At 39.4% G+C, this 26315-nt stretch overlaps 2 protein-coding genes across 10 annotated transcripts in view; one reads left to right on the top strand and one right to left on the bottom strand.

The window, feature by feature from the left end:
• CENPU (centromere protein U) overlaps nt 1–14144 on the top strand; it is a 39489-nt gene extending 25345 nt beyond the window's left edge. For 2 of the 3 annotated variants that reach the window (XM_032149015.2, XM_058436934.1), the window contains exons 9-13: nt 6868–6946; nt 7173–7220; nt 8419–8480; nt 11472–11628; nt 13871–14144. In XM_032149015.2, the coding sequence (XP_032004906.1) occupies nt 6868–6946; nt 7173–7220; nt 8419–8480; nt 11472–11628; nt 13871–13984 (460 nt within the window). In that variant the 3' untranslated portion in view covers nt 13985–14144. The remainder of the gene's footprint in view (nt 1–6867; nt 6947–7172; nt 7221–8418; nt 8481–11471; nt 11629–13870) is intronic. The other variant, XR_004247342.2, reaches the window with a different exon arrangement.
• Nucleotides 14145–14324: 180 nt separating this feature from the next.
• PRIMPOL (primase and DNA directed polymerase) overlaps nt 14325–26315 on the bottom strand; it is a 42925-nt gene continuing 30934 nt past the window's right edge. For 5 of the 7 annotated variants that reach the window (XM_032149007.2, XM_032149008.2, XM_058436933.1 and 2 more), the window contains 5 exons: nt 24236–24325; nt 24050–24158; nt 17726–17808; nt 17595–17641; nt 14325–14755 (listed from right to left, as the gene is read on the bottom strand). In XM_032149007.2, coding sequence (XP_032004898.1) covers nt 14498–14755; nt 17595–17641; nt 17726–17808; nt 24050–24158; nt 24236–24325 — 587 coding nt within the window. In that variant the 3' untranslated portion in view covers nt 14325–14497. The remainder of the gene's footprint in view (nt 14756–17594; nt 17642–17725; nt 17809–24049; nt 24159–24235; nt 24326–26315) is intronic. The other 2 variants (XM_058436931.1, XM_058436932.1) reach the window with 2 other exon arrangements.

The following is a 26315-nucleotide window of genomic DNA, read 5'->3' as shown; positions in this document are numbered from 1 at the left end:
TAATTATTGATATATCTTGAACAATATGTTGATATATTGTTACTTCTTTAACTTTTTTATTCTACTTTTTGATGTTCTGAATTTTTTTAACTTAAAAAAATTGTATTTATAACTCCCCACCTTTAATTCTAAATTAAGGTAGATAGAATTTCCCCTTCTGTTGTGTGTGTTTGTCTCAGTTTTTAAGACAATAACAAAATTTACTTAGGTATTTGATCACTTTTATCTCATGTATTTTCTTGCAATATCCTGTAGAAAAGTATTTTCTCTTATTTAAACATTTCATCCAACACTTCAGTGTGACTCTTTATGTTGCAAAACTTCTAAACGTTCTGATTATTTTGATTATACCCTTGAATTTGAATGACAGCTTAGTTGGATATAATACTTTAGGTTCTAAATTATTTTCTTAAATACTTTGGAAACTTTGTATTCTTTTACATCAAGTGTTGCTTTTGGAAAATTTGATGTCTATCTAATTCTTATTTCTTTGAATGTGATCTGTTCTTTAGCTCTCTGAACTGTTATTTTTTTCTTTGGTATTCTTAAATTTCACTTTGAGTGACCTTTCCTTTTTTTTTTTTTTTTTTTTTTTTTAAAGGAGTCTCGCTCTTTCACCCAGGCTTGAGTGCAGTGGCGCGATCTCGGCTCACTGCAGGCTCCGCCCCCCGGGGTTCACGCCATTCTCCTGCCTCAGCCTCCCGCGTAGCTGGGACTACAGGCGCCCACTACCTCGCCTGGCTAATTTTTTGTATTTTTAGTAGAGACGGGGTTTCACCGTGTTAGCCAGGATGGTCTCGATCTCCTGACCTCGTGATCCGCCCGCCTCGGCCTCCCAAAGTGCTGGGATTACAGGTGTGAGCCACCGCGCCTGGTCTTGAGTGACCTTTTCATTCCAAGGTTTTTTAATTTTTTTTTATTCTATTGCTGCTGAACAAATTACTTTTTTTAATTCTAAGAATTTAAAATATTTTTATCCTGATTTTCTTTTTTGTTCTCATATTATCCTTTGTTTCATTCACTGGGAGATTTCCTCAGTCTAAGAAATTAGATTTGCTAATTTATTCTTAGAAATATCCATTCTGCCATTTGTCCCATCTGTGGAGTTCTTTATTTAACTTAGCTTTTATATTAATATTTCTGCTTTTTTTTTTTTTTTGAAATGGAGTCTCACTCTGTCACCCAGGCTAGAGTGCCGTAGCGCGATCTCAGTCCCTGCAACTTCCACCTCCCAGGTTGACATGATTCACCTGCCTCAGCCTCCCAAATAGCTGGGATTACAGGCATGCGCCACCACGCCCAGCTAATTTTTTGTATTTTTAGTAGAGGTGGGGTTTCACCATGTCGGCCAGTCTGCTCTCGAACTCCTGACCTCAAGTGATCCACCCACTTTGGCCTCCCAAAGTGCTGGGATTACAGGTGTGAGCCACCACACCCAGCTATTTCTGCTGCTTGTTTTGTGTCTTGTATTCATGTTTTAAGCTGCTAATATCTTCCTTAGAATATTTGTTGGGCTAATTTCAAATTACTGGATCAGATATTCTAAAATACCTGCTTCTGGTAAGGTTTCGGATATAATATGTGTTTTCCTTTTGAAATAGTTGGGTTCCTCCAGCATCTTGTTATTCCAGCCTCTGAGCTTATTTTTCCCCTGGGCCTTTCAGCTTCTGTCAGACAGTATGTATAGAAGAAGGCCAAACCCCAGTCCGTGTTAGTGCCCGTGAGTGCAGGGGGTGGGGTAAGCCCTAGGGTGGGCAGCCTCAGCGACTCATCTCACAAAACAGGCTGTCAGGTCAGCACTTCACTCCTTGCCCTCCAGAGAGGAGCAGCAGGAAGAAAAGATGGACTCTGTGGGTCATCATTCTCCAGCATGGGGGTTTGGCTGGGGAAGGGTGAGGAAACAGCTGCCCAAAGTCAGTCAGCCTTCCATGTTTTTCTCTAGGCCCCACAAGTCCAACCCCAGTTTCAGTCAGGGACAGAGGTCTCAGTTGCTGCAGGGGGCAGGGGAGCGGGGCTGAGCAGATGAGAGCGGTGATGGGAAGAGGCAGGAGTCAGTTTCCTGCAGTTCTCTATTCCTGCCCTGGCCACAGCACCACTCCTCACAGCAGTCATCCTGTCTACGTGACCTCCCGCTCAGGGTTTTCACAGCTTTCTCCATTTTCTTGGTAGTATTCCCTCTGTAGTTCTGGGTGAGCTTGGGGAAAGGAGCCAGCCTGTCATGCCAACTCATTATCATTGTGAGAAGTGCCTGTTTTACTCTTCTTTATATTCCAGAGCCAGTTTCCTGTTAAAACTAGCACAGTTCTGTGAACACACCCAAGACCATCTTGCTTGTGTTATCCTTTACCTATTCACAAATCTCTTACAGGAAGCTACTGATGTTTTAGGGAAAATGGCATTGTCCCCTTCTAAATCATTTCTTATATCAAGAACTTACCACCCAGTGGGTAGTAAGGACACAGGGACAGAGGTCTGAGTTGCTGCAGTGGGTAGTAAGTTCTTGATATAAGAAAGGATTTAGAAGAGGCATAGTATTTTTCTTAGACTTATAACATTGCAGTACAACCTTGTGTTTTTGTCATACCAAATAAGAATTCTGGTGAATCACTGATCTCATTTTGTTTCCTTGACAATATGGTGTTCTCAGCCACGTGAAACACTTCACTCTTTCAAAATTAAGTCAACAACTGTTTAAGGGTCTGTTTGTAATATCCTGTACCTAGCACTCACACCTGAATAGCTTCACTGTTATATCAGTATAAACTGATGATAAGCAGTTTATGTATAAGTAGGGAAGTATGCCATGAAATGCAACATTACAAACTCTTAGAATATTCTATAACTGATTCAATTAATTGAATTTTGCCAGATGTTTAAGTTGCTAGAATTTGGAAGAGCTGTCTTGTGTAGACCATCACCTTTGTGATTGAAAGAATCCATTGATTTATCATTACAAGCCATATGCAGAGAGGCCTGACCAGTTTTTCTTATTTAAAAAAACAAAACAAAACTTTCTTTAGATGGAGTCTCAACACAGGCTGGTCTCCAACTCCTGGGTTCAGGGGATCCTCCCACATCAGCCTCCAGAGTAGTTGAGATTACAGGCATGTGCCACCATGACTGGCTATATTTTAAAAATATTTCAACATCTGAAAATAATGATTATATTACATTAGAAATTTTTTTTAAGTGGGGCTTATGTAAATTTTCAATTGTGCTAAAATACACATAACATAAAATTTGCCATTATGTGTTTTTAAGTGCACAGGTCAGTAGTGTTAAGTATATTCACGTTGTTGTGCTACCAGTCTCCAGAACTTGTTTATCTTGCACAACTGACATTCTGTACCCATTAAATCACAATTTTCTATTCTCCACCCCATCTCCAGTGCTTGGCAACCACCCTTCTACTTTCTGTTTCTGTGAATTTGACTACTTCGAATACTTCACAGAAATGGAACCATCCAGTATTTGTCTTTTTGTGACTGGCTTATTTCACTTAGCATGTCCTCAAGGCTCATCTGTGTGATAGCTTGCATCAGAATTTCCTTCTTTGTTAAGGCTGTGTATTGTGTATATACAGATAACCATTCCTCCATTCATTGTTGATCCATTCATTCATCAGTGGACATTTGGGTTGCTTCCATCTGTTGGCTGTTGTGAATAATGTTGCTATGAACATGGATGTATAGAAATACCTCATTATTCCTGAATTTTTTTGTTTAGTTCAATGTGTAATAACAAGTTACAACTTTTTTTTAATTAAATGTCTTCTTTTGAGATAATTGTAGAATCATGTGCAGTTGTAAGGAATAATATAGGGATTTTATCATATGCATAGGTTTGTGTATTGCATCACCGCCAGGATCCTTGTGTTCTCGTGTCCCCTCTGTCTTCATGTTGCCGTTTTATAACTACACCCACAGCCCCAAGCCCTGGAAACCGCTAACCTGTTCTCCATTTCTATCATTTCAAGAATGTTATATAAATGAAACTGTATAGCGTGCAACCTTTTGGGATTAGCTTTTTTCCACTCAGCATAATGCCTTGGAGATTCATGCAAGCTGTTGTATGATTCCATTCCACTTCATTGCTAGGTAACATTCCATGGTATGGATATACCATGGTTTGTTTGACATTCACCCATTGAAGGAATTTGGGTTGTTTCCAGTTTGGGGCTGTTAACACACACAGCGCTGTGAACATTTGTATACATTTTTTTTGTTTGAACCTGAGCTTCTGTTTCTCTGGGATAAATGCCCAAGAGTGCAGTTGTTGGGTTATGTGGTAATTGCATGTTTAGTTTTGTAAGGGACCGAGACTGTTTTCCACGGTATATGATCTTATTTATGATCTAGATTCTGTACATCCTTGCCAGCATTTGGTGTTCTCACTAATTTTTAGCCATTGTGATAGGTGTGAAGTGTAGAAATATTTTCTTTTTATTGTGTGTTAACTGTATACACCTTGTTAAGCAACCCATCTCTAGAACTAAAGCCTTATGAAACGGTAGCTTTGTACCCATTTGAGCAATGACTCCTCATTCCTCCCTCTCCCAGCAATCACCATTCTACTTTGTCTCTATAAATCTAACTGCTCTGGGTACCGCATGTGAGTGGAATCACACAATATTTGTCCTTTTGTAACTGTCTTATTTCACTCAGCATAATGTCCTCAAGGCTCACCCATGTCATAGCATGTGTCAGAGTTTACTTTTTAAGGTGGAATCATGTTCAGTCATATGTATACACATTCATGTCACTTAACAATGGGGATGTGTTCTGAGAACTGCATCCTTAGGCAGTTTTGTCATTGTGTTAACAGAGTGTACTTACACCAACTTAGATGGTGTAGCCTAGTACATGCTGTGGCTATATGATGTGTTGCCTGTTCCTCCCAGGATATGCACTTGGACAGCATGTTACTGTATTGAATACTGTAGGTAATTGTAGCATGATGGTAAGTTGTGTATCTAAACATAGAAAAGGTACAGTAAAAATATAGTATAAAAGATAAAAAATGAGCCTGGGCAACATAATGAGACACGTTTTCTACAAAAAAGTTAAAAATTAGGCGTGGTGGCATATGCCTGTAGTCCCAGCTACACGGGAGGCTGAGGCAGGAGGATCACTGGAGTCAAGGAGTTTGAGGCTGCAGTAAGCCATGATCACACTCCTCAGTCCAGCTTGGGTGACAGAGTGAGACCTTATCTCAAAAAAAAAAAAAGATGAAATACGTTACACCTGTTTGGGGCACTTAGTAATTTATTACCTAGTATTATGTAGTATACCTAACTATATGTGCTATACTTTTACACAACTAGGCAACACTATAGGTTTGTTTACACCAGCATGGCCACAAGTATGTGAATAATGCATTGTGCTATGACATTATGATGGCAACAGTGTCACTAGGTGATAAGAAATTTTTAGCTCCATTATTGTCTTATGGGTCTACCATTGTATGTGCCATCCATCGTTGACTGAGACATTGTTATGTGGTCATGATTTTAACACATTTCCTTTGTCCATTCATCTATCAATGAACACTTGAGTTGTTCCCACCTTTTGGCTATTGTGAATAATGCTGCTACAAACATTGGTGTACAATTGATATTTGAGTCCATGCTTTCAATTCTTTTGTGTATATACCTAGAAGAGGAATTGCTAGATCGTGTGGTAATTGTGTTTAATTTAATTAATTAATTTTTTTGGAACTGCCAATACTGTTTTCCACAGTGACTATATCATTGTACATTTCCACCAGCAACACACGGGTTCCTATTTCTGTACTTTCTCACCAACACTTGTTGTTTTCTGTTTTTTTAAATAATAGCCATCATAATGGGTGAGTGAGCCTAGCCAGGAGAATCAGAGCCTGGCCACCAGATCTCTTCTCCCCAGTGACAGAGGCCTGAGGCAGTTTCTTTGAGTCAGCTTTATAGTTTCTGAAGAACTAACACCTGATTTATGGCTACTTTTTGGCCAGTCCAAATGTGTTACACACTTGCTCCTTCTTTTGCTAACAGGCAAAGAGGTAGGGAATGAAGTCTGCCGGGTCTATCAGGTGGTAGGAAAAGACTGGGATTATCCATAAGCATTTCTACCTTACTTGGTATCACCTTTGAGGTTGGTCAGTATCAGGGAATTAAGATGACCCTGTACCAGAGGGCTTAGGGAAAAATATCTTTGTTCTTTTTCTTTTGCTGATACATGTTTCCAGTATTTTTTTCAGGCTGAACATTGCCATCTTAGTTATTTAAAATGGTGCTCTCATATGTTCATTACAGCATTATCCATGATAGTAAAGACGGAATCAACCTAAGTGCCCATCAACTGTGGGTTGGATAAAGAAAATATGGTACATATAGACCATGGAATACTACATAGCTATAAAAAAGAACAAAATCATGTCCTTTGCAGCAATATGGATGCAGCTGGAGGTCATTATCCCAAGTGAATTATTGCAGGAACAGAAAGCCAAATACCACGTGTTCTTGCTTATAAGTGGGAGCTAAACATTGGGTACACATGGACATAAAGATGGCAACAATAGACACTGGGGACTCCTAGAGGGAAGAGAGACAGAGGGATTCAAGGACTGAAAAACAACCTGTTGGGTACTATGCTCGCTACCTGAGTGATGGGGTCAGTTGTACCCCAAACTTCAGTGTCGTGCAGTATGCCCATATAACAAACCCCTTAATCTAAAAAATTGAAATTATTAAAAATAAGAGATTAAAGATATTTTTAAAATAAAAAAAGGTATATGCCAAATTGTATGTGTATGTTTGTTTGTATGCTAAGCAAATGAAACACCTTTCAAAATCCATCATGGTACTCAGACTTTTTTTTAATTCCTCTACAGACAAAGAATAGAATCTAAAGTTTGTAAGGCAGCCATCGACACATTTTGTTCTAATGTTAAAGAGCAACTCATCAAAATGGTAAGCTCACTGACATACATTTGTTGGTCTAAGATTTTTTTCACTAATCCTGTAGCAGCATATTGTTGTCTTAGAAAAGTTTGCATTTGCTGGCAGTATGGTAATAAACTCATTAGAACTATTCATATTCCACATAACTGTTTTTAAACTAAATGTGATACATGTGAAACTAATTAACATTTACTTTTGGAAAATAATGTACATATGTATTTTTTGTTTTGTGTAGCTTGAAGAAAGCCAGATGTTGAAAAATCTGAAAAGGAAGAATGCTAAGGTAAATTATTTATGTGATTAGAGTCATAGAGTCAGACACAATACTAACATGTAGAGTTACGCGAAGACTTGACTCTGGGTTTACAGCCTTTAGAGTGTGAGTAGATTTCATAATCTTGTCAGGTTGATCTTGTGGTTGATATGGTTGGTTTTATTAATGCAAGGTAAGGACTGGGGATCCTAGTCACTTGTTTTCTAAGGCTGCACGAGTGTCAAAATAATTATTTTTATAATTAAAGACAAATTTAAGCCTTTTATTAATGTCACAAAGTTAGCTTTAAAAAGACTACCAAGTCCAAAATGACCACTTATATGGATAAATATTAATACATATTTATTGCTTTGGGGGATGTCGAAAAGCACAACCTTTTAGAATAAAGAACTGTCCCAGGTAGGACAGCCTGGGAAGGATACTGGGTTAAGGGTCAGGAGACCTCATATCTAGTCCTGGCTCTGCTGCTTCATTGCTATACCACCTATAAGCTGTATACCACTGGGTCTGCAGTGGGTGACAAGCCATCCAACATGAGAGTCTCCTTTGCTTACCTGGAAATGGTTGGACCAAATGACCTCTGAGCGTCAGAGGTGAATCCAGGAGTGGAAGTCCACCTCTACATTTAAAATAGAAGTGGACTTGAAATACATATGTTTTCCTTCCAGTGATTGCCAGCTCTGGGATGTTTTTGTTTTTCTTTCAGTTTTAATCTCTTACTGGTCATTTTTGCATTGCTTATTACCGAGTGGGAACATTATGAATGTCTAACAATGGAGTATTAGGTAGTCACTAAAAGTGACTGAATGGCTGAGATAATAAAATATGAAATATTTCTTTTAAAATACAGAGTGGATCACAACACTCCCCTGCTTTGACAGTTTCCTAGTGTGCCTAGATAAAATCTCCTCACTTTACAGGTCACAGGGTCCAGTAAAGACCTGGCCCCTGCTTTCCTTCCTCTGGTCTTTCTGAAGTAGATACCCCTGCTTTTCTTTTCCAGAGTTCTCTCTTCTTTTCCTACATATCACAAGTTGTAACTACATACTCTTTCTATGTAATGTCTGTCTTCCCCATTAGACCAAAGTCTGTGATGGTAAGAATTGGGTCTGTCTTGTTTTCCACTGCAGTTCATTACCTGGTGGCGTATGTGGCAGGGCTCAAACAGTTACAAATTAATTTTAACACAAATGATTGTGTTACTTAGATGATTTCAGATATCGAAAAGAAAAGGCAGCGTATGATTGAAGTCCAGGATGAACTGCTTCGGTAAGATACTGTCAAATCCTGTTTGAGCACTTACCTAAAAGGATGTAATTATGGTGTGTCATTTAGGGGAGTGACACTTGCTGCTGTAATGTATTAAAGCCCCAGGTTATCTTCAAGCTCCGATACTCAGTGAAGACAGGGTATGCTGCTTAGTTGCCCCACCTTTTGGCAAATGAGAATTCCACACTGATCTATCTCCACAGTTCTGGCCTTAAGAGATATAATGCCTAGATTCTAGAATTCAGCTGCATGGGTTGAATTCTAGAATCTACGCATTAAACTGCTTGAACTGCTTGGGTTGAACCCAAGCTCTGCCACTTACTGGCTGCGCAACCTTGACCAAGTTATTTAATGTCCCAGTGTCTCGGTTCCCTCTTTTGTATATAGGCATAATAATAATCATACCTATACTTCATCGAGTGTTGCAGAAATTCAGTGAGTACATATATAGAAAGTGCTTCACAGGGACAGGTGCACACAATAAGTGCTGTATAAGTGTTGACAATTGTTGTTAATGTTGTTATTGTCGGAGGGTATGCCTTGGAGTGGCATGCATGTGAATCCACTCCCAAGTGTGGGCCAGGTGAACTTACCAGGCCCTGCAGGCCAGGGCTGCCCCCAATTTCTGGTTAGGAAGACTGGAGTGCACATCAGCTGTCAGCCCCCAAGTGTGTTTTGAGGCCAGGGCTGTCTTGAGAGCTAGGGGCTTGGTAGTAAAACAGTGCTAGATGTGCTGTCTGCTCCTGAGCTTAAAAATAGCTTGAGAAGGACAGTGATATTATCAGAAAAGAATGTGTGTAATTAAAAGTTGAAACTTTTAAAAACTCAGTCAAAACTAAGTTTTAAAAAAGAGTCTGCTAGGCTGGGCACGGTGGCTCACGCCTGTAATCCCAGCACTTTGGGAGGCCGAGGTGGGCAGATCACTTGAGGTCAGGACTTCAAGATCAGCTTGGCCGACATAGTGAAACCCCATCTCAAAAATACAAAAATTAGCCAGGTGTAGTGGCGCATGCCTGTAATCCAAGCTACTCGGGAGGTTGAGGCACGAGAATCGCTTGAACCTGGGAGGCGGAGGTTGCAGGGAGCCGAGATTGTGCCAGTGCACTCCAGCCTGGGTAACAGAGTGAAACTGTGTTTCAAAAAAAAAGAGAGAGAGACTGCCACAGGAGTTTAAGTGGGAGAAAGCAGTTGTCTAATCTGTTGGTTTCTAAATTGAGTCTCTGGACAGGTAGGTGCTGGCCTATGGTAAGGTTTTCACTGACCCAGGCCAAAATAAGAAAACTAAAGGTAAATATAATAAGCTAACATTTACAAGCTTCCTATGTGGCAGGACACTTTCCTAAACGCTTGCTATGCTAACTCATCATCATCACAGTCCTATAAGTGCTTATAGCTACAGTCAGGCCGTACCTGGTTACACGTGTCTTCAGTGTGAGACTACTGAGACATGTTTATTTATTTTATTTATTTTTGAGACAGAGTCTCGCTCTGTCGCCCAGGCTGGAGTGCAGTGTGCTATCTTGGCTCACTGCAAGCTCCGCCTCCTGGCTTTGCACTATTCTTCTGCCTCAGCCTCCGGAATAGCTGGGACTACAGGCGCCCGCCACTGCGCCCGGCTAATTTTTTTTTTTGTATTTTTAGTAGAGACGAGATTTCACCATGTTAGTCAGGATGCTCTTGATCTCCTGACCTCATGATTCACCCACCTCGGCCTCCCAAAGTGCTGGGATTACAGGTGTGAGCCACCGCGCCCAGCCTGAGGCGTGTTTTAAAGACTAACTTTTGTTTCTTTTCTAGATATAAATTTAGAAATTGAGAAGTGTATTTTGAAAAGGCATAATAAGAAAAACTATGGTATATCATTATTTTAACTTGCCATATGAAAACCTAAGGCACAGGGAGGTAACTTGCCCACGGGTGCAGCCCTAGGAAGTCAGGGAGCCAGGATTCACTGTCAGCTGACTGACTCCAAATCCAGCACTCCTGACCATGGCTGCCAGTTCAGTAGTGAGTTTTCCCCAGCGCTGCATTTGTTCAGTGTAAAGAATCGCTAAAGAAGACTTCGTGGCTCACTCCTGTAATCCCAGCGCTTTGGGAGGCTGGGGTGAGTGGATCACTGAGGTCAGGAGTTCGAGACCAGCCTGGCCAACATGGTGAAACCCCATCTCTACTAAAAATACAAAACTTAGCCGGATGTGGTGGTGGGCGCCTGTAATCCCAGCTACTCGAGAGGCTGAGGCAGGAGAATCGCTGGAACCCGGGAGGTGGAGGTTGCAGTGAGCTCACGCCACTGCACTCCCAGCCTGGGTGACAGAGCAAGACTCTGTCTCAAAAAAACAAACAAAAAAGACGTTTTTGTGAAATTATATTAGAGAATTGTGTTTTATATCTTTATTTGGCAAAATACAAAATTTGCCACCTTTGCCCCTCATTTTTTTGTTGGTCCATAAAACCCAAGTTATCCCTTTTTATTTTATAGATGAAGAAACTCAGCCACTGAGAGATGAAACAGTTTGCCCCAAGTCACACATTTTCATCCAGGCACTGACAGTCTTCCACTGGTTTTATTAGACTTTGGAAGGTGGACAAGATTGGATAAGAGGAAGGAGCACTGGGAGGGCTTTTTGTCCGTGGTTTCTGTTAGACTGTAGTGCCTGGGTCCTCTGGCGCGGGCCTCTGAGTGTTAGCCAAGCATACATTTAATCCAGTAGTTTCCAAGACTTGAATGGCTTGATGAATTTCAACATTTATAAGGAATATTCTTCTGTGGATGTCACTGCTAATTATTAATTGTGCATTGTATTTCAGAGATTTTTTTCCTTCATTTTAAACTGAAACCCAGAATCTTTTACATATTCATAGTTTCAGAGCCAAAGCAAGTCATCTAGTTGGCCAGCCCCGGTTCTTCACACTCGCTCAGCGTACTTACAACCTCAGTTTCACCACGATAGGCTGGTACATTTTATTATATGTCACTTATTTTTGTTTTAGGTTAGAGCCACAGCTGAAACAACTACAAACAAAATATGATGAACTTAAAGAGAGAAAGTCTTCCCTTAGGAATGCGGCATATTTCTTATCTAATTTAAAACAGCTTTATCAAGATTATTCAGATGTTCAAGCAAAAGAACCAGACATAAAGGAAACGGTAACTCCAATTTTACTTTTTACCATGCTTCAGAAGATGATTGCGGGAGGGCCTTTTCATGCTAGAGTATCAGAAGCTTTGGGGAAAGACAAATGCAGATACAGAATTACAGAGTCCACCTAAAATAGTATCACTATAAGCCAGTGAAACTTCATTATATCAGCACTTTTATTAGCTACTTAATGAAGGCTGGAGGAGTAATGTCCAGAATTGCTGATTTGTGTAAGGTATTTTCACTCAGACAGCTGAATTTCATCAAGGGAAGTTTTTATTCTGTGTATAAATCTCAATTGAAAAATTACACTCTGCTGTGTTACAGTTTTCATTCATGTAAGACCATTCAGCCATGTTTGAAAGACCAGCCTCTTCTGTTTAGCCCATGTTCACAGCATCTTCTGCATATGAAAAACAAGCTATTTTCCCATATAAGTGGTAGGTAGGATTTCAGAAGTTAAGAAATAGGCCAGGTGTGATAGCTCTCACCTATAATCATAGCACTTCGGGAGGCTGAGGCAAGTAGATCTCTTGAGCCTGGGAGTTCAAGACCAGCCTTAGGCGATATGGTGAAACCCCATCTCTACTAAAAATACAAAAACTAGCCAGGTGTGGTGGTGCATGCCTTGTAGTCCCAGCTACTCAGGAGGCTGAGGTGTGAAGATCGCTTGAGCCCTGGAGGTCCAGGCTGCACTGAGCTGTGATTGCACTACTGCACTCCAGCCTGGGTGACAGAGCTAGACCTTGTCTAAAAAAAAAAAAAAAAAAAAAAGTTAAACATTAAAAAGGAATATAATGGGAAAACAAATTTATTGTTTTAATACATTTTGTAGTTGCTTCTGGATTTTTACTGCAGACTTGCCATCTGCCTCAGATTAATAGAAATGTTTAAGTTCTAGGAAAGAAATTTGTATTTGTATGCCCTAATGTAATTTTATATAAAATATGTATATATAATTATATGTAATGTATACATATTTTATGATCAGATTTGTATTCACTTCTAAATTCAATGTTAAGGTTTTGATACTGATCTAAGTTAATTTTCCTGAGCCTAAGGTTTGTTTATATATTAGAGATCTGGAAATAGAATGCTTTTAAAGGTATTTTTTTAAATTACCTAACTAGTCCAAAGCTTATGATTTAGAGTTTGGTTACTAAATTTGGGGAAGTTATCTGTAGCATTAATTCAGCTTGAACATAATACTTTGGTTAAAAGCGAGGTTTAGTGTCTCTGCCTTGTCTGGAACACACCACTGGATGAGCATCCTGTTCTTGGCATGACCTCAGTGCCTTCTTGCACTCCTGTTGTAGTAACTGTCCCTTTTGCCTTATTGAGTATAGATATTTGGGCATATGTCTTACTCTAAACATTTAGTGACAAATGTGACTTCTTCCCCTTTATCCCTCCCTAGAGCAGGTGCCCATGGGAGCTTGAACACATTAGTTTGTCAAATATTTGTATAAAATTCCATTATCATGTGTGTGATAGTCACAGCATGACAGCTTTTCTGCTGTCATCTTAAAAACGATATTAAACAAACTATCAAAGTATGATAAAATTCTGTAAGAGGAATTTAGTCATGCACCCTTAGATACAATTTGCAGCTGGAAGTTTGACTTTAATTATTTCAAAATCATGAGTTGGATATTGTGTTTTATGTTGGGTTTGTATTCTAATTTTAACTTGAATTATTAAGAACATTTGGATTGGCAACCGTTGAGACATTTAATTGATTCTCCCAATAAATAATTTCTTGAGATGATAGATTTGGGTTTTTTTTTTTTTCTTAAGAACTTTTATGGATCTGGTGTTCTCATTCCATTAGTTCTTTCAGTTAAAGTAAAACCTATCTTACAGTTTTCTGTGTTTTAAAATAGACATGATATCAAGCACATTCTACACAGCACGAGCAGACTTGCCCAAACCAAGCCTTGACGTGTCCCAGACATGATTTCTTGTCTTCAGTAATAGAGATGATACAGTTCTTTGAATCAGCTGGTCTTCTGGGATAAGAAGATCAGGTCAAGCTTTGCAGAGCAGCTCCCTAGCAACTTTGTGATCAATTATGTTCTAAGGGAAATGGATTAAAACCAATTGTCTTAATGATCCTAGTTAAAAATGAGAGTAGTAGTAGTTAATGGAAAGCTCAATCAGAATTTGCACTGGTCATAAGATTGGGCTATGTAAGGACAAGGTTACGAGTTTTTGATATTGCTAATTGTATACATTATTTTCTTTCAACAGTATGATTCATCCAGCCTTCCAGCTCTGTTATTTAAAGCAAGAACACTTCTGGGAGCCGAAAGCCATCTGCGAAATATCAACCATCAGTTAGAGAAGCTCCTTGACCAGGGATGAGAAGAGCAGTCTACTAAAATGTGCCCATAGGAAGACTAGTCTCATGCTGTTACCTTCTGAAAACTGTACCTTTATAAATAAATTGTTTTGCAAAGAAGTTATGGCCTACTTAGAATCTAAAATTTGTTATTCAAATTAAATGGCTGTGAACAATGTTAAATAGCATCAGTTTGTCCAATAGTTTTAAAGGCCATAATCATCTTTTCTGGTTAATATCTTGAGTAATTTTAGAATGTTGACACCTTAATCAGTCCCAGATATGAACTGTAATAAACTTGTAAAATTAAGTTGATGTGAACATAATTTTGATTAATTAATTAATAAGGCGATTTCTACTGAATTTAAGTACACCAAAGCTAATTTTTAATGAAATTGGTTTGCAGAAAAAACAAAAACTGGAAAGCAAAGTGATAAAACTTAGTTTATATAAACAGGTTGAATGATGCATTTATCATATCTCACAGACATCAGGCAAATTATAGCCTGGTGACAAAAGTGTCCATAGTGAATTAGTTATTCTTGTAATACTTCTATAATTAGTTCATCAGGAATTTCATCCACTTCACTGTTATAACTGAGAAGACTGTTCTCTGCAGCTTCAGCTAATTCAGCATCTTCAGTAGCTTCTAAAAAATAAGCATCATCAATGCCATTATCCCAGACAGCATCAGCAGATGCACCTGTTGACAGCCTGCTGGGTGATGGTTTATGAGGATTCTGGGTTTCATTGCTCCTAGTTTCATCTGCTTCATCTCTTGTAAACTCTTCTTCCTTTATTTCAGTGGTGAAGGGAGAGAAAGTGGGATAGGAAAATATTTACTCAGGATATGTGATTTAACCATATACTCTATATTGAAGTAAGGTATTAAGTGACAGATGATACTAAAGTGAATATGCTGGAGGAATGCTGTCTCCGATATCTCACCGTGGGAATGAGTGTACTGATTCAAACATTGCTGCACTGAAGCTCAGACACACTTGAAACTCCAAATTTGAAATTACCTACAATTCTGTGCACATACTTTTCAATATTCCCCAATGGAGGAAGAGCAAGGGTGGATTTAATTTTTTTAACAAGTGGACAGTCCAGCTGAAGACAAATCAGAAGATAAATTTGCTATCTTGTCAATGGACTTAGTACCCATGCTTTAAATTTTAAAGTATTTAGCAAATCGTAAACATGGATTGCAAAAAGATTAAAAATAGTTGCCAAAATATGACTGGATTGTATATTACGTAATAGTATAGTATCAATTATTTTACCATAGAATGTCTTCAGTATAAACATTTAGTTGATCCACCCAATACATTATTTATGTAAAGAATGTCCTTATTCAGTGCAGTGGCACATGCCTGTAATCCCAGCTACTTAGGAGGCTGAGACAGGAGGACTGCTTGAGGCCAGGAGTTTGAGACCAGCCCGGGCAACATGATACCCCCCTCATTAAAAAAGCTACAGGATGTCTTATTCTTTCAGCTACGTGCTTAAATATTAGATGAAGGGTTTTGATGTCTGCAGTTTCAGAGTCTCAAAAATAAGAATGCATATGTATACAGTAGAGGGAGAAAACGAATGTTGCCAAATGCTAACAAATGGCAAATCTCAATGAAGGACAGACAGCAGAGTTCCTTATTGTACATTTCTGTAGGTTAGACCTTTATAATAAATTTAAAATCAGGTGACCAATGAAATAAGATGATCAGTGCAATAGAAAAGCAGGTATAAATAACACCAACTGGTAATTTAAAATATCTTTTTTAAACAAAAGATGAAGCAGGAGAGGCAAAATGTTAACTGAAAACTAAGTGACAGCTACATGGGTGTTCATTATATATCTTACTTTAAAAAGCTATGTCCAAGTAGTGGTAATACTGACCAATGGTACTTTCAACTTGGCATTTCTGAGGTGTTACTAGATAGATAAGCGGAAAAAGTAGCTTAAAAATCCACTGCAACCACAAATACCGAAATCACAATCCAGACCAACAAGGGTGATGCAATCCTCTTCCTCTGGGAGACAAAGTTTATTTTTTAAAATTTACTTTGTTCTTGGTTATTTCAAAACACATTTTAACCTGGTATTTTGCCAGAGAATCTGGCTGTCAGTTATTTTATGTCCAGCTCTTGCAGACCAAGAATGGAATTTCCACCATTTCAAATGTATGGAGTTTTTTCGAGAGACGTGTTAAGACTGAGTAGATACCAGATTCGGTTTTCTAGAATATAAACCCAATCACTTGTTCTGCTTGTAGCAGGTAACTTCTTTTATTCTAACCATAACACTATAAAGGAAAAAGCTGACAGATGTGACCAAAAAAACAAAAACAAGAACTAAAATTTAAAAGTAAAATACGTCAAAAAGAGTACTTAAGTTACTACAAAAAAGTTATAGAAAAATGGAGGGAGGACAGGTACAGGCACTTCATTATAGAAATATTAATAGTGAATCTGAAAAAAGTTCATTAAAGAAAGGCAAATTAAAACGACTGAGGTACTGCATTTTGCCTACCAGATTGGTAGTGATTCGAGGTAAACAAGCACTGCTGGCAAAGTGTGAGGTAATAGGTGCTCTCATAAATTATTTGTGGAGGTCTAATATCCTATACTTTTTATGGAGAGCAATTTGATAATAGGTACTAAAAATATTTGTGATACTTTAAGTAGAAAAAAACAAATAGTATGTGTGCTATCACTTCAGAAAAAAAATGAGCATATATAAATTCTCGAAGGTACGTGCCAAAACATTTGTATCATTTATTTCTGGTCAAATGAGTAAAGAAGATTCTTTCCTCTTTTGCTTCCTATGTATTTCCTGATTTTATGTATTTTCTTTTTTTTTTTTTTTTGAGGCAGAGTCTCACTCTATCTCCCAGGCTGGAGTGTAGTGGCATGATATCAGCTCACTGCAACCTCCACCTCCCAGGTTCAAGGGATTCTCCTGCCTCAGCCTCCTGAGTAGCTGGGATTATAGGCATAGGCCACTACACCTGGCTAATTTTTGTATTTTTAGTAGAGATGGGGTTTCTCCATGTTGGCCAGGCTGGTCTCAAACTCATGACCTCAAGTGATCTGCCTTCCTCGGCCTCTCGAAGTGCTGGGATTACAGGCCTGAGCCACTGTGCCCGACCTAATTTTATGTATTTTCAATTCATTCTACAATGCATGTCAATTATTTGGGTAAATAAAAAATATTTAAGAGAAAAATGTTGGTTTGACAACCTGGTAATTAACCTACCAAAATTAAAACTGAATATGCCCTTTGACACAATTCTACTTCTAGAAATTCATCCTACAGATACAGATATTCAAAGAAACACAAAGATGGGAATTTTGTTACTTTGAAAAGCAAAATATGGGAAACTTCTTAAATGTCTGGGACTGATTAAACTGTACACCTTCTGAAGCAGCAGTAAAAAAAAAAAAAGGTTTGTATTATCAGATATGTGCTGAAATGGGAAAATCACTACAATATATTCCTATAATACAGTCATAAGTGAAAACAAGGTACCAAATGGGTTTCAAAGCTATTTGGACACTACTCATGGCTCAGGTATACTACTGTACCAAGAACTCCCTGGTAAGGAGAAAGACACCAAAATCTGTACTTACCTCTTTGAAAAGAAACAGGAGACATACTTCAGCAGGTAATGGGAAACCTGAATCAGAAAGATAGCAAAACTATTACATATTATAGCTATCTAATTTTTACTTTGTGGTAAATGTAAAAATTAGTAACTTACAGTCAGATTTGAAGTTTTCTGCTTTACATACAGGGTCATGACATTTTTGATACCAAACTTCATTTTTCAGATCAACCAGAATCCTTTATGTTTAAAAAAAAAAAAAAAGTAGTATTAATACCAAGACTGGGTAGAAAACAAAATCCAGCTGCATGCTGTTCCAAGAACTATGCCTAAGACTTGAAGATGGAGAAAAATTAAAAAGTAAAAGGATAAAGATAGATATATACCAACCAAAACGGTGGTTGCCAAAAATCACACAAAATGAACTGCAGGGCAAAAAGTAGATACTGACGAAAGTTCCCCCAGGAAGATATAACAATTCTCAACCTGTACTCACCAAATAATACAGCTGCAAAATATGTGAGCAAAAATGGACAGGACCACAATGATAAATCTACCATAAATCAAGGTTTTTAAAAAACATATTCTCGGCCGGGCGCGGTGGCTCTCGCTTGTAATCCCAGCACTTTGGGAGGCCGAGGCGGGCGGATCACGAGGTCAGGAGATGGAGACCACGGTGAAACCCCGTCTCTACTAAAAATACAAAAAAAATTAGCCGGGCGTGGTGGTGGGTGCCTGTAGCCCCAGCTACTTGGAGAGGCTGAGGCAGGAGAATGGCGTGAACCCGTGAGGCGGAGCTTGCAGTGAGCCGAGATCGCGCCACTGCACTCCAGCCTGGGCGACAGAGCGAGACTCCGTCTCAAAAAAACAAAACAAAACAAAACAAAAACATATTCTCAGTAATTTATAGATCAAATAACCACAAAAAAGGTCCAATAAGGATACAGAAAAAATGACAAAAAGCAATTAAGAAGTTTGATCTAATAGGTAAATATGAAGCAGCTCTTTATAAAACCAATTCCATGCTAACTATAAAGTGAATTTTATCAAATTTAAAATCATCGCTTCATACAGAACACATTATCTGAGCACAAAGCAAATTTTAGAAATAAAAGGTAACTAACAGAAATCCGTAACTGGAAATTAAGAACAACTTGAAACAACCAATTGTTCAAGGAAAAATCGTGGAAATTAGAAAATGCTTAGACCTGAGTGGACTGGAAGTGTACATATTAAAATATGTGAAATGCAGCTAAAGTGACCTTTAGAGGGTAATTTATAGTCTTAAAATCTTGTGTTATGAAAGAAGAATAGCTAAAGATACATGGATTAAGTAACTAACATGGAAAACAACGAACTGAATAAACTCTAATAAAATAAAAGGCAGGTGGCCAGGTGCGGTGGTTCACACCTTTAATCCCAGCACTATGGGACGCCAAGGCAGGTGGATCACGAGGTCAGGCATATGAGACCAGCCTGGCCAACATAGTGAAACTCCGTCTCTACTGAGAATACAAAAAAATTAGCTGGGCCCACGTGGTGGGGGGCACCTGTAATCCCAGCTACTCAGGAGGCTGAGGCAGGAGAATCGCTTGAACCTGGGAGGCAGAGGTTGCAGTGAGCCAAGCTGGTGCCACTGTGCTCCAGCCCGGGTGACAGTGTGAGACTCTGTCTCTAAATAAATAAATAAATAAATAAAAGGCAGGAAGTCATAAAGAGCCAAAAGTAAAAAGAATCAACGAGGCCTATATTTGAAGAAAATGAAATTAGGGTAAAATTGATTTAAAAATAAGGCAAAGACACAAATGTTATTAGAAATTAAATGCATCATATGTTTTTAAGAAAACAATATTGTGAACAACTTTTGTCAGTAACTTTGAAAATTTTTGTAAAATAAAGTACTATATAAAAATAAACTAAGCAAACTTAAAAAGCAACAGAAAACCGAAGCAATCCTATAATCACTAAAATTCTTGAAGATTTGATTAAATAGTTTAAAATTTTCCCACATTTTACAGAAAAGGAAACAAGATGGTTAACATTCCCCATGGCAGTCGGTGAGGTGTGGGGTGGGGAGGTGGTAAGGGACCTGCACCCAGGAGCAAAAAAAGGCAGGTGACTTAAGTCTAATCTTTCCTTAAACATTCTAGTAACAGAATTCCCAATTAATGGGCTAAGGCTGTGGCTCCCAAACTGTACACTAAAGTGCCCCAGGCACTGTAGAATATTGAAATATTTCCAGAAAACACAGTGATACTTGACATTTCTTGAGCAATCAGAAAACTCCTTGCTTGTAGTTCACATGTTCAATGTGACATTGCACTTCATTCCTTTCATTTATGCTCCATCTTTGTAGAGCTGGGCTTTGGGGTGTGGTTGTAATAAAAAGCACCATTAACATCAAGCCAGGCGCGGTCGCACACGCCTGTAATCCCAGCACTTTGGGAGGCCAAGGTGGGTGGATCACAAGGTCAGGAGTTCGAGACCAGCCTGGCCAACATGGTGAAACCCCATCTCTAATAAAAATACAAAAAAAAATTAGCCAGGCGTGGTTGGGGGCACCTGTAATCTCAGCTACTCAGGGGGCTGAGGCAGGAGAATTGCTTGAACCCAGGAGGTGGTGGTTGCAGTGAGCCGAGATCGCACCACTGCACTCCAGCCTGGGTGACAGAGCAAGACTCCATCTCAAAAAAAAAAAAAAAAAGCACCATTAACATCAATGGAGAACAAGGTATGAGTTGGGCAGGGTGGTGTCTAATCTGATTCCAGGGTTTAAGAGTGCATACATAGGCCTGGTGAGGTGGTTCACACCTGTAATCCCAGCATTTTGGGAGGCTGAGGTGGGAGGATAGCTTGAGGGCTGGAGTTCGAGGCCAACCTGGGCAACAGAGGGAGACCCTATCTACAAAAAGTTTAAAAATTAACCAGCCATGGTGGCACACCTGTAGTCTAAACTACTCGAGAGGCTGAAGCAGGAAGATCGCTTAAGCCCAGGAGATGGAGGCTGCAGTGAGCTGCTGCACTGTGCCCTCAAGCCTGGGCCATGCCACTGCCCTCAAGCCTGGGCGACAGGGCGAGACCCTGTCTCAAAAAAATGAAAAAATGGAGACTATACATCCCATTAATAAGTAATAGTATTTAAGAATAAGGTTTTTTTTGTTTTTTTTTTTTTTTAGTTTATGGATACTATTATTCAAACTGCTACTAAACTGTTCAGACATAAACACTTACCAAGTTGTTTGAAATTCATTACCACAGCTCGGGTATTTCTTTCGGCCTCAGAGAAAATGTGAACAAACAAAGACACCAGGGGAACCATGAACCAAGAAAATCTGGGAACTTCTGGACCAAATGCTAGGAGTTCAGTCCTTACCTACAGAATGCTCTTTGTAGGACATTTCTGACTTTAGAATTGCACTTGGTAAATAAGTCTGGAATCGATGCATTATGAGGCACGCTTTCCGGAAATGTCACCCAGCTATGCAACTTGAGTGTAAAATGCAGGTGATTCACAACCTTGGTGCTTCCTGCTGTGTGCACGGATTGCTCACTCCTGCCTCGGGTTTCCACCTGAGTCAGAAAGAGCAGGAAGGGCCAGGGGAGCCGGGCCAGATGCCCCGGGCCTCGCTCTGCCCCATTTGTGCCTTTTCATTCCTTGTATTCCTACATTATTAGTCAAGCTTGATACTGGGCAAGACTTCTGATTTGTGTGGATGTAATTCGATTATCCAATCCTCAACTTCATTAGTAATCGGGGAAATTCCCAAGAAAACTACAATATTGTTTCATATCTGCCAGATGAGCAAAACCAATTTTTTAATCCTAACAATACTGAAGTGTTGGTGAGAATATGGAACAGTAGAAGAATCTCAAAACACTGCTGGCAGGACTATAAACTGGCACATCCATTTGGGAAAACAATTTATGATCTAGTAAAATTAAATATGTACATATTCCATGACACAGCAAGTCCACTTTGAGAAACTCTAGCACGTGTATACTAGGTGATATGTACAAGAAGGTTCCCACCTTCATGGTTTATAATAGCAACCCAAATGTCCACTGTGGGAAAACAGATAAACTGTGGCATATTTACATTTATATACATGGCATGCTGCACAATAATGACACAAATAAGCAACAGCTACATGCTGCGACATGGGTGAAATCACAGATACGCTACCGCAAGGCCAGGGAAAGGATGCGATTCAAAAACAAGCAAAAGAAAACACTGTATCGTTTACGGCCGGGCGCGGGGGCTCACGCCTGTAATCCCAGCACTTTGGGAGGCCAAGGCAGGTGGATCACCTGAGGTCGGGAGTTCGAGACCAGCTTGACCAACATGCAGAAACCCCGTCTCTACTAAAAATACAAAAAATTAGCTGGGCCTGGTGGTGCATGCCTGTAATCCCAGCTACTCGGGAGGCTGAGGCAGGAGAATTGCTTGAACCCGGGAGACAGAGATTGCAGTGAGCTGAGATCGTGCGACTGCACCCCAGCCTAGGCAACAAGAGCGAAACTCTGTCTCAAAAAAAAAGAAAAGAAAAAGAAAACAGTATATTGTTTAGAGATATGAATGTATACGAGAGAAATCATAAGAGCAAGGAAAAGATGAACACAAAATCGGGATACTGGCTACCATCTCTGAGGGCCAGGGAGAGAAGGAAATTGGGGTTGGGCCCACAGGTGCTTCTGAGGTTTGATCAGGTTCTGGTTCTTAAGGTGGGTGGCAGATATGACAGGTGGTCACTTTAGTCTTTAAAATGTGCATATAAAAGTGTGTTATCGGCTGGGTGCGGTGGCTTACCCCTGTAATCCCAGCACTTTGGGAGGCCAAGGAAGGCAGATCACTTGAGGTCAGGAGTTTGAGACCAGCCCAGCCAACTGGTAAAACTCCATCTCTACTAAAATTACAAAAATTAACCAGGCATGGTAGCACACACTTGTAATCCCAGCTACTTGGGAGGCTAAGGCAGGAGAATCACTTGAATCAAGGAAGCGGGGGTTGCAGTGAGCTGAGATCATGCCACTGCACTCCAGCCTGGGCAACAGAGTGAGACTCCGTCTCAGAAAATAAAAAGAAGTGTGTTATCTATACTTTTGTATGTATGATATATTCCACGGTGAAAAAACAGAATAGATCATGGAGACATAATACAAGGTGTTGTGATCACCATGTGACAATGATTTTTTGGTAAGTTAATATGCACAGAGCAAAGAGCAGAAGATGCATCAACTGATAGCTGCAGTTACACCCCAGCTGTGGCCCTGTATCTCCTTCATGTTTTCTGCGTTATAGCTTTGTGTATTGAGCATATAGTTTTTGCAAGCTTTTTTAAAACTGAATTAATCTAAGAATATCAAGTATGGCACTGAACCATGCTACCCAATGTGTCTCCAGCTTCCCAGCAAGAGCTTCCCCATCATTTCCCCATGTCCAGCACACAGGCCGCATATGCTTGAGGATACGGGAGTTGCTTTGACATGAAATAAAAAACAGCAAAATTTCTCACATCATAACTGATAACTACTGGCTATCTATTTATCTCTATTCTAATCACATCCTTTTATGTTTTAAAGTTCTATTTCTGGCTTTACTTCATCCTTTACTTTCCCTCCTCTTCCCATGGGCATTTTAAAGAAAATCTCTAAAACAGGGCCTGGCATATATAGCAAGCATTCAATAAATACTAGTTCCCTCAATACCACGCTGTGTCTTGAACGAGTTAACACAATCCTAGCTCCAGCTCTTAACACTGAGGAGATCCCTTCTTGCCCAAACCTGCGCACTTTCAATGTAGAGTCCGTAAGGTGGCAGTGGCCAATGGCAATAGGAAGGAGAGGCATGCTTCTCACCCTCACTGCTCCCCGCCCACGGCCTTCTCCCAGCCCTACTCAACCCCACCTTTGTCCTCTCCAGATATACTAAGGGGTTATCTTAGCAAATAAAGTACACATAAAGCTGACATGCTAGAAGCAATGCAATAATCACAACATTTAAATTAAATATCATGTAATGCTAACCATATACAACAAATAGAAATTTAATACAACAGCCGAGTGCAGTGGCTCACACCTGTAATCCCAGCACTTTGGGAGGGAGGCTGAGGCGGGTGGACCACAAGGTCAGGAGTTCGAGACCAGCCTGGCCAACATGGTGAAACCTTGTCTCTACTAAAAATACAAAAATTAGCTGGGTGTGGTGGCAGGTGCCTGTAATCCCGGCTACTTAGGAGGCTGAGGCAGGAGAATTGCTAGAACCCGGGAGGCGGAGGTTGCAGTGAGCCGTGATCGTGCCACTGCACTCCAGCCTGGGTGACAGAGCAAGATTTCGTCTTGGAAAAAAAAAAGAAATTTAATACAACTAAATTTATTTTTAAAACAAAATAGTTTTCATATTCTCAACTTTATTTAAAAGTTATAAACATTTAAAATCTAATAATATTGGTTAAATACACACAAATCATTAATATTACTTACATTATATTATTACTCTTATGGGCTCTTCCAATGTTTTCACACCACCGATATTTACAAATATCATAAACCAGTAATTCTTCTGGGAAAAAGTAGTTCCAACGCCGAATTCCTAAAATGCAAATAATGTTTCTAAAGCTACTATCACTCTATCATATAACAGTTAACAAAGGATGAGATTAACTTTACCTCCTTTAATGCCATCTTTATTCACCAAAGAAAGAACAAAATGATCAACTTCAGGATAGGGAGAACACTGAAAACCTTCAATGGTTTCTACTGCAACAGAGAGAATGGTTTATAAATTACAATAGCTGAAAGTTGAGAAGTTAAATTTTGATTAAATGTTGTTGAGTACAATTATGGGTTTTGCAATCTCTCAGCCTTCCCTCACTTTTTGCAATTTTAGTCAATTCATGTTTGTGACACTACAAGGAAGCAGGTAAAATTCAAACCTCTCAATTAGGTCAAATGTTAACTACTTTCATAAAAAGCATTTGAAGTAATTTCAGCTGCTGTCTTCATTTTGGCAAAGAGAAAGGCAGTCCCTCACGTGCAGGACAGGCCTAGCTCCATCAGCCCGGCCTTGGTGTTGCCATGCGCTAGAGTGGCACGCCTACCTCAGCCTGGGCATTCTCCTGTGAACACAGGCAATCTCACAGAACTTCAACAACAGATAAGGCCCCTGTGGTCATGAGGACTCAAGGCACAAAGATAACCACTCTGTAATCATGTCCGAACACAGACAAAACAGGAACATCTTCCAAACCACAAAAATGACCAACACCCCCGATCCCAGCTAACATAAGCAACTGCTGGTTTTTTTGTTTGTTTTTTAACAAATTACAGTGTTCATTTCTATTCTGATTTCCTTTCAGTTTTACTAAGAAAACCAGTCCTAGAATTGTCCCTGACAACACCCAACGCAGAACAAACCCCAAGCTTCCTGGTATACTCCCCCAAACCACCCATTCCAAGCCCAAATCCAATCCTCCCAGTCCTTTCCAACCCCCTCTTCCACAGATGCCCCACTTTACGGAAGTTGCCCATGGTGTGTGCTCACCATTGCTCTCCTGGCAATACACTAAGTTGACCTGCTACAGGTGTGTGCCCTGAGACCTTTAGCTGGAAGGTACTGACAATCCAATTATATTTTCTATCTAAAAAGCTACTGTAGTAATTTAGAATGACCGATTTAAAATATCATTTAATTTTTTTTTTTTTTTCTTGAGACGGAGTCTCGCTCTGTCGCCCAGGCTGGAGTGCAGTGGTGCGATCTCGGCTCACTGCAAGCTCGGCCTTCTGGGTTCAAGCAATTCTCCTGCCTCAGCCTCCTGAGTAGCCTGGATTACAGGCGTGCAACACCACACCTTGCTGGTTTTTGTATTTTTAGTAGAGATGGGGTTTCACTACGTTGGTCAGGCTGGTCTCGAACTCCTGACCTCATGATCCGCCTGCCTTGGCCTCCCAAAGTGCTGGGATTACAGGCATGAGCCACCGTACCCAGCCAGTATCATTTAATTTTTAAGGACAAGAATCTAGTTTGCTTTAAATGAAGTTTATGTTTCACTTACTAAAATAATATATATAATTGGAGAAATATTGGAAAATATATTAATGTGGAAATGTGAGAAGCAGACTCTAAATCAATGTCTATAAATACAAATAAGACAGAAGAAAATAAACATAAGAAAATGTTATCCATATTTTAAAGCTTGTAATCATACCATACACATAATTTGAGACTAGTTTTTCTTTTAACATCACAAATGGGTGTTTTCCACATTATAAAGGCTTCATAAATTTAAATTTAACAGCTAGAGGATTTCATAGTATATAACCAATTCAATTTTGTTGTACATTTAGATTGCTGCCAGTTTTTTGCTATTATAAATAACAATATACGAAAATATGTGTATAAAAATGTTTACTGGAGGGTTTATGTAAGAAATCTTTGAAAAAAACACTCCATGTTCTTCAGCAGAGGAATGGGTAAGTTATGACAGAGCTGTACCACGAAAAACTATACAACCATTAAAAGACTGAGGTAGGTCTCTCTCTATATATAGGAAATATAGGAAAAGCTCTTCTAGGTTAAACAGCAAATGATTGCAGTGGTTACCTGCCTTTGATCATGGACAGAAGAGTGAAAAAGAACTTTACGTTTTCATTTTGTTAACCTACATTATTTTTGTAGTTTTTTGAAAAACACCATAAAATGAAAATTAGTGAATAATACTTTTTTTTTTTTTTGAGACGGAGTCTCACT

Source organism: Hylobates moloch, unplaced genomic scaffold (assembly GCF_009828535.3).
Source record: "Hylobates moloch isolate HMO894 unplaced genomic scaffold, HMol_V3 SCAFFOLD_3, whole genome shotgun sequence".
Classification (NCBI taxonomy): domain Eukaryota; kingdom Metazoa; phylum Chordata; class Mammalia; order Primates; family Hylobatidae; genus Hylobates; species Hylobates moloch.
The sequence above is the reverse complement of the archived record's forward strand: the minus strand, read 5'-3'. Positions and strand labels throughout refer to the sequence as shown.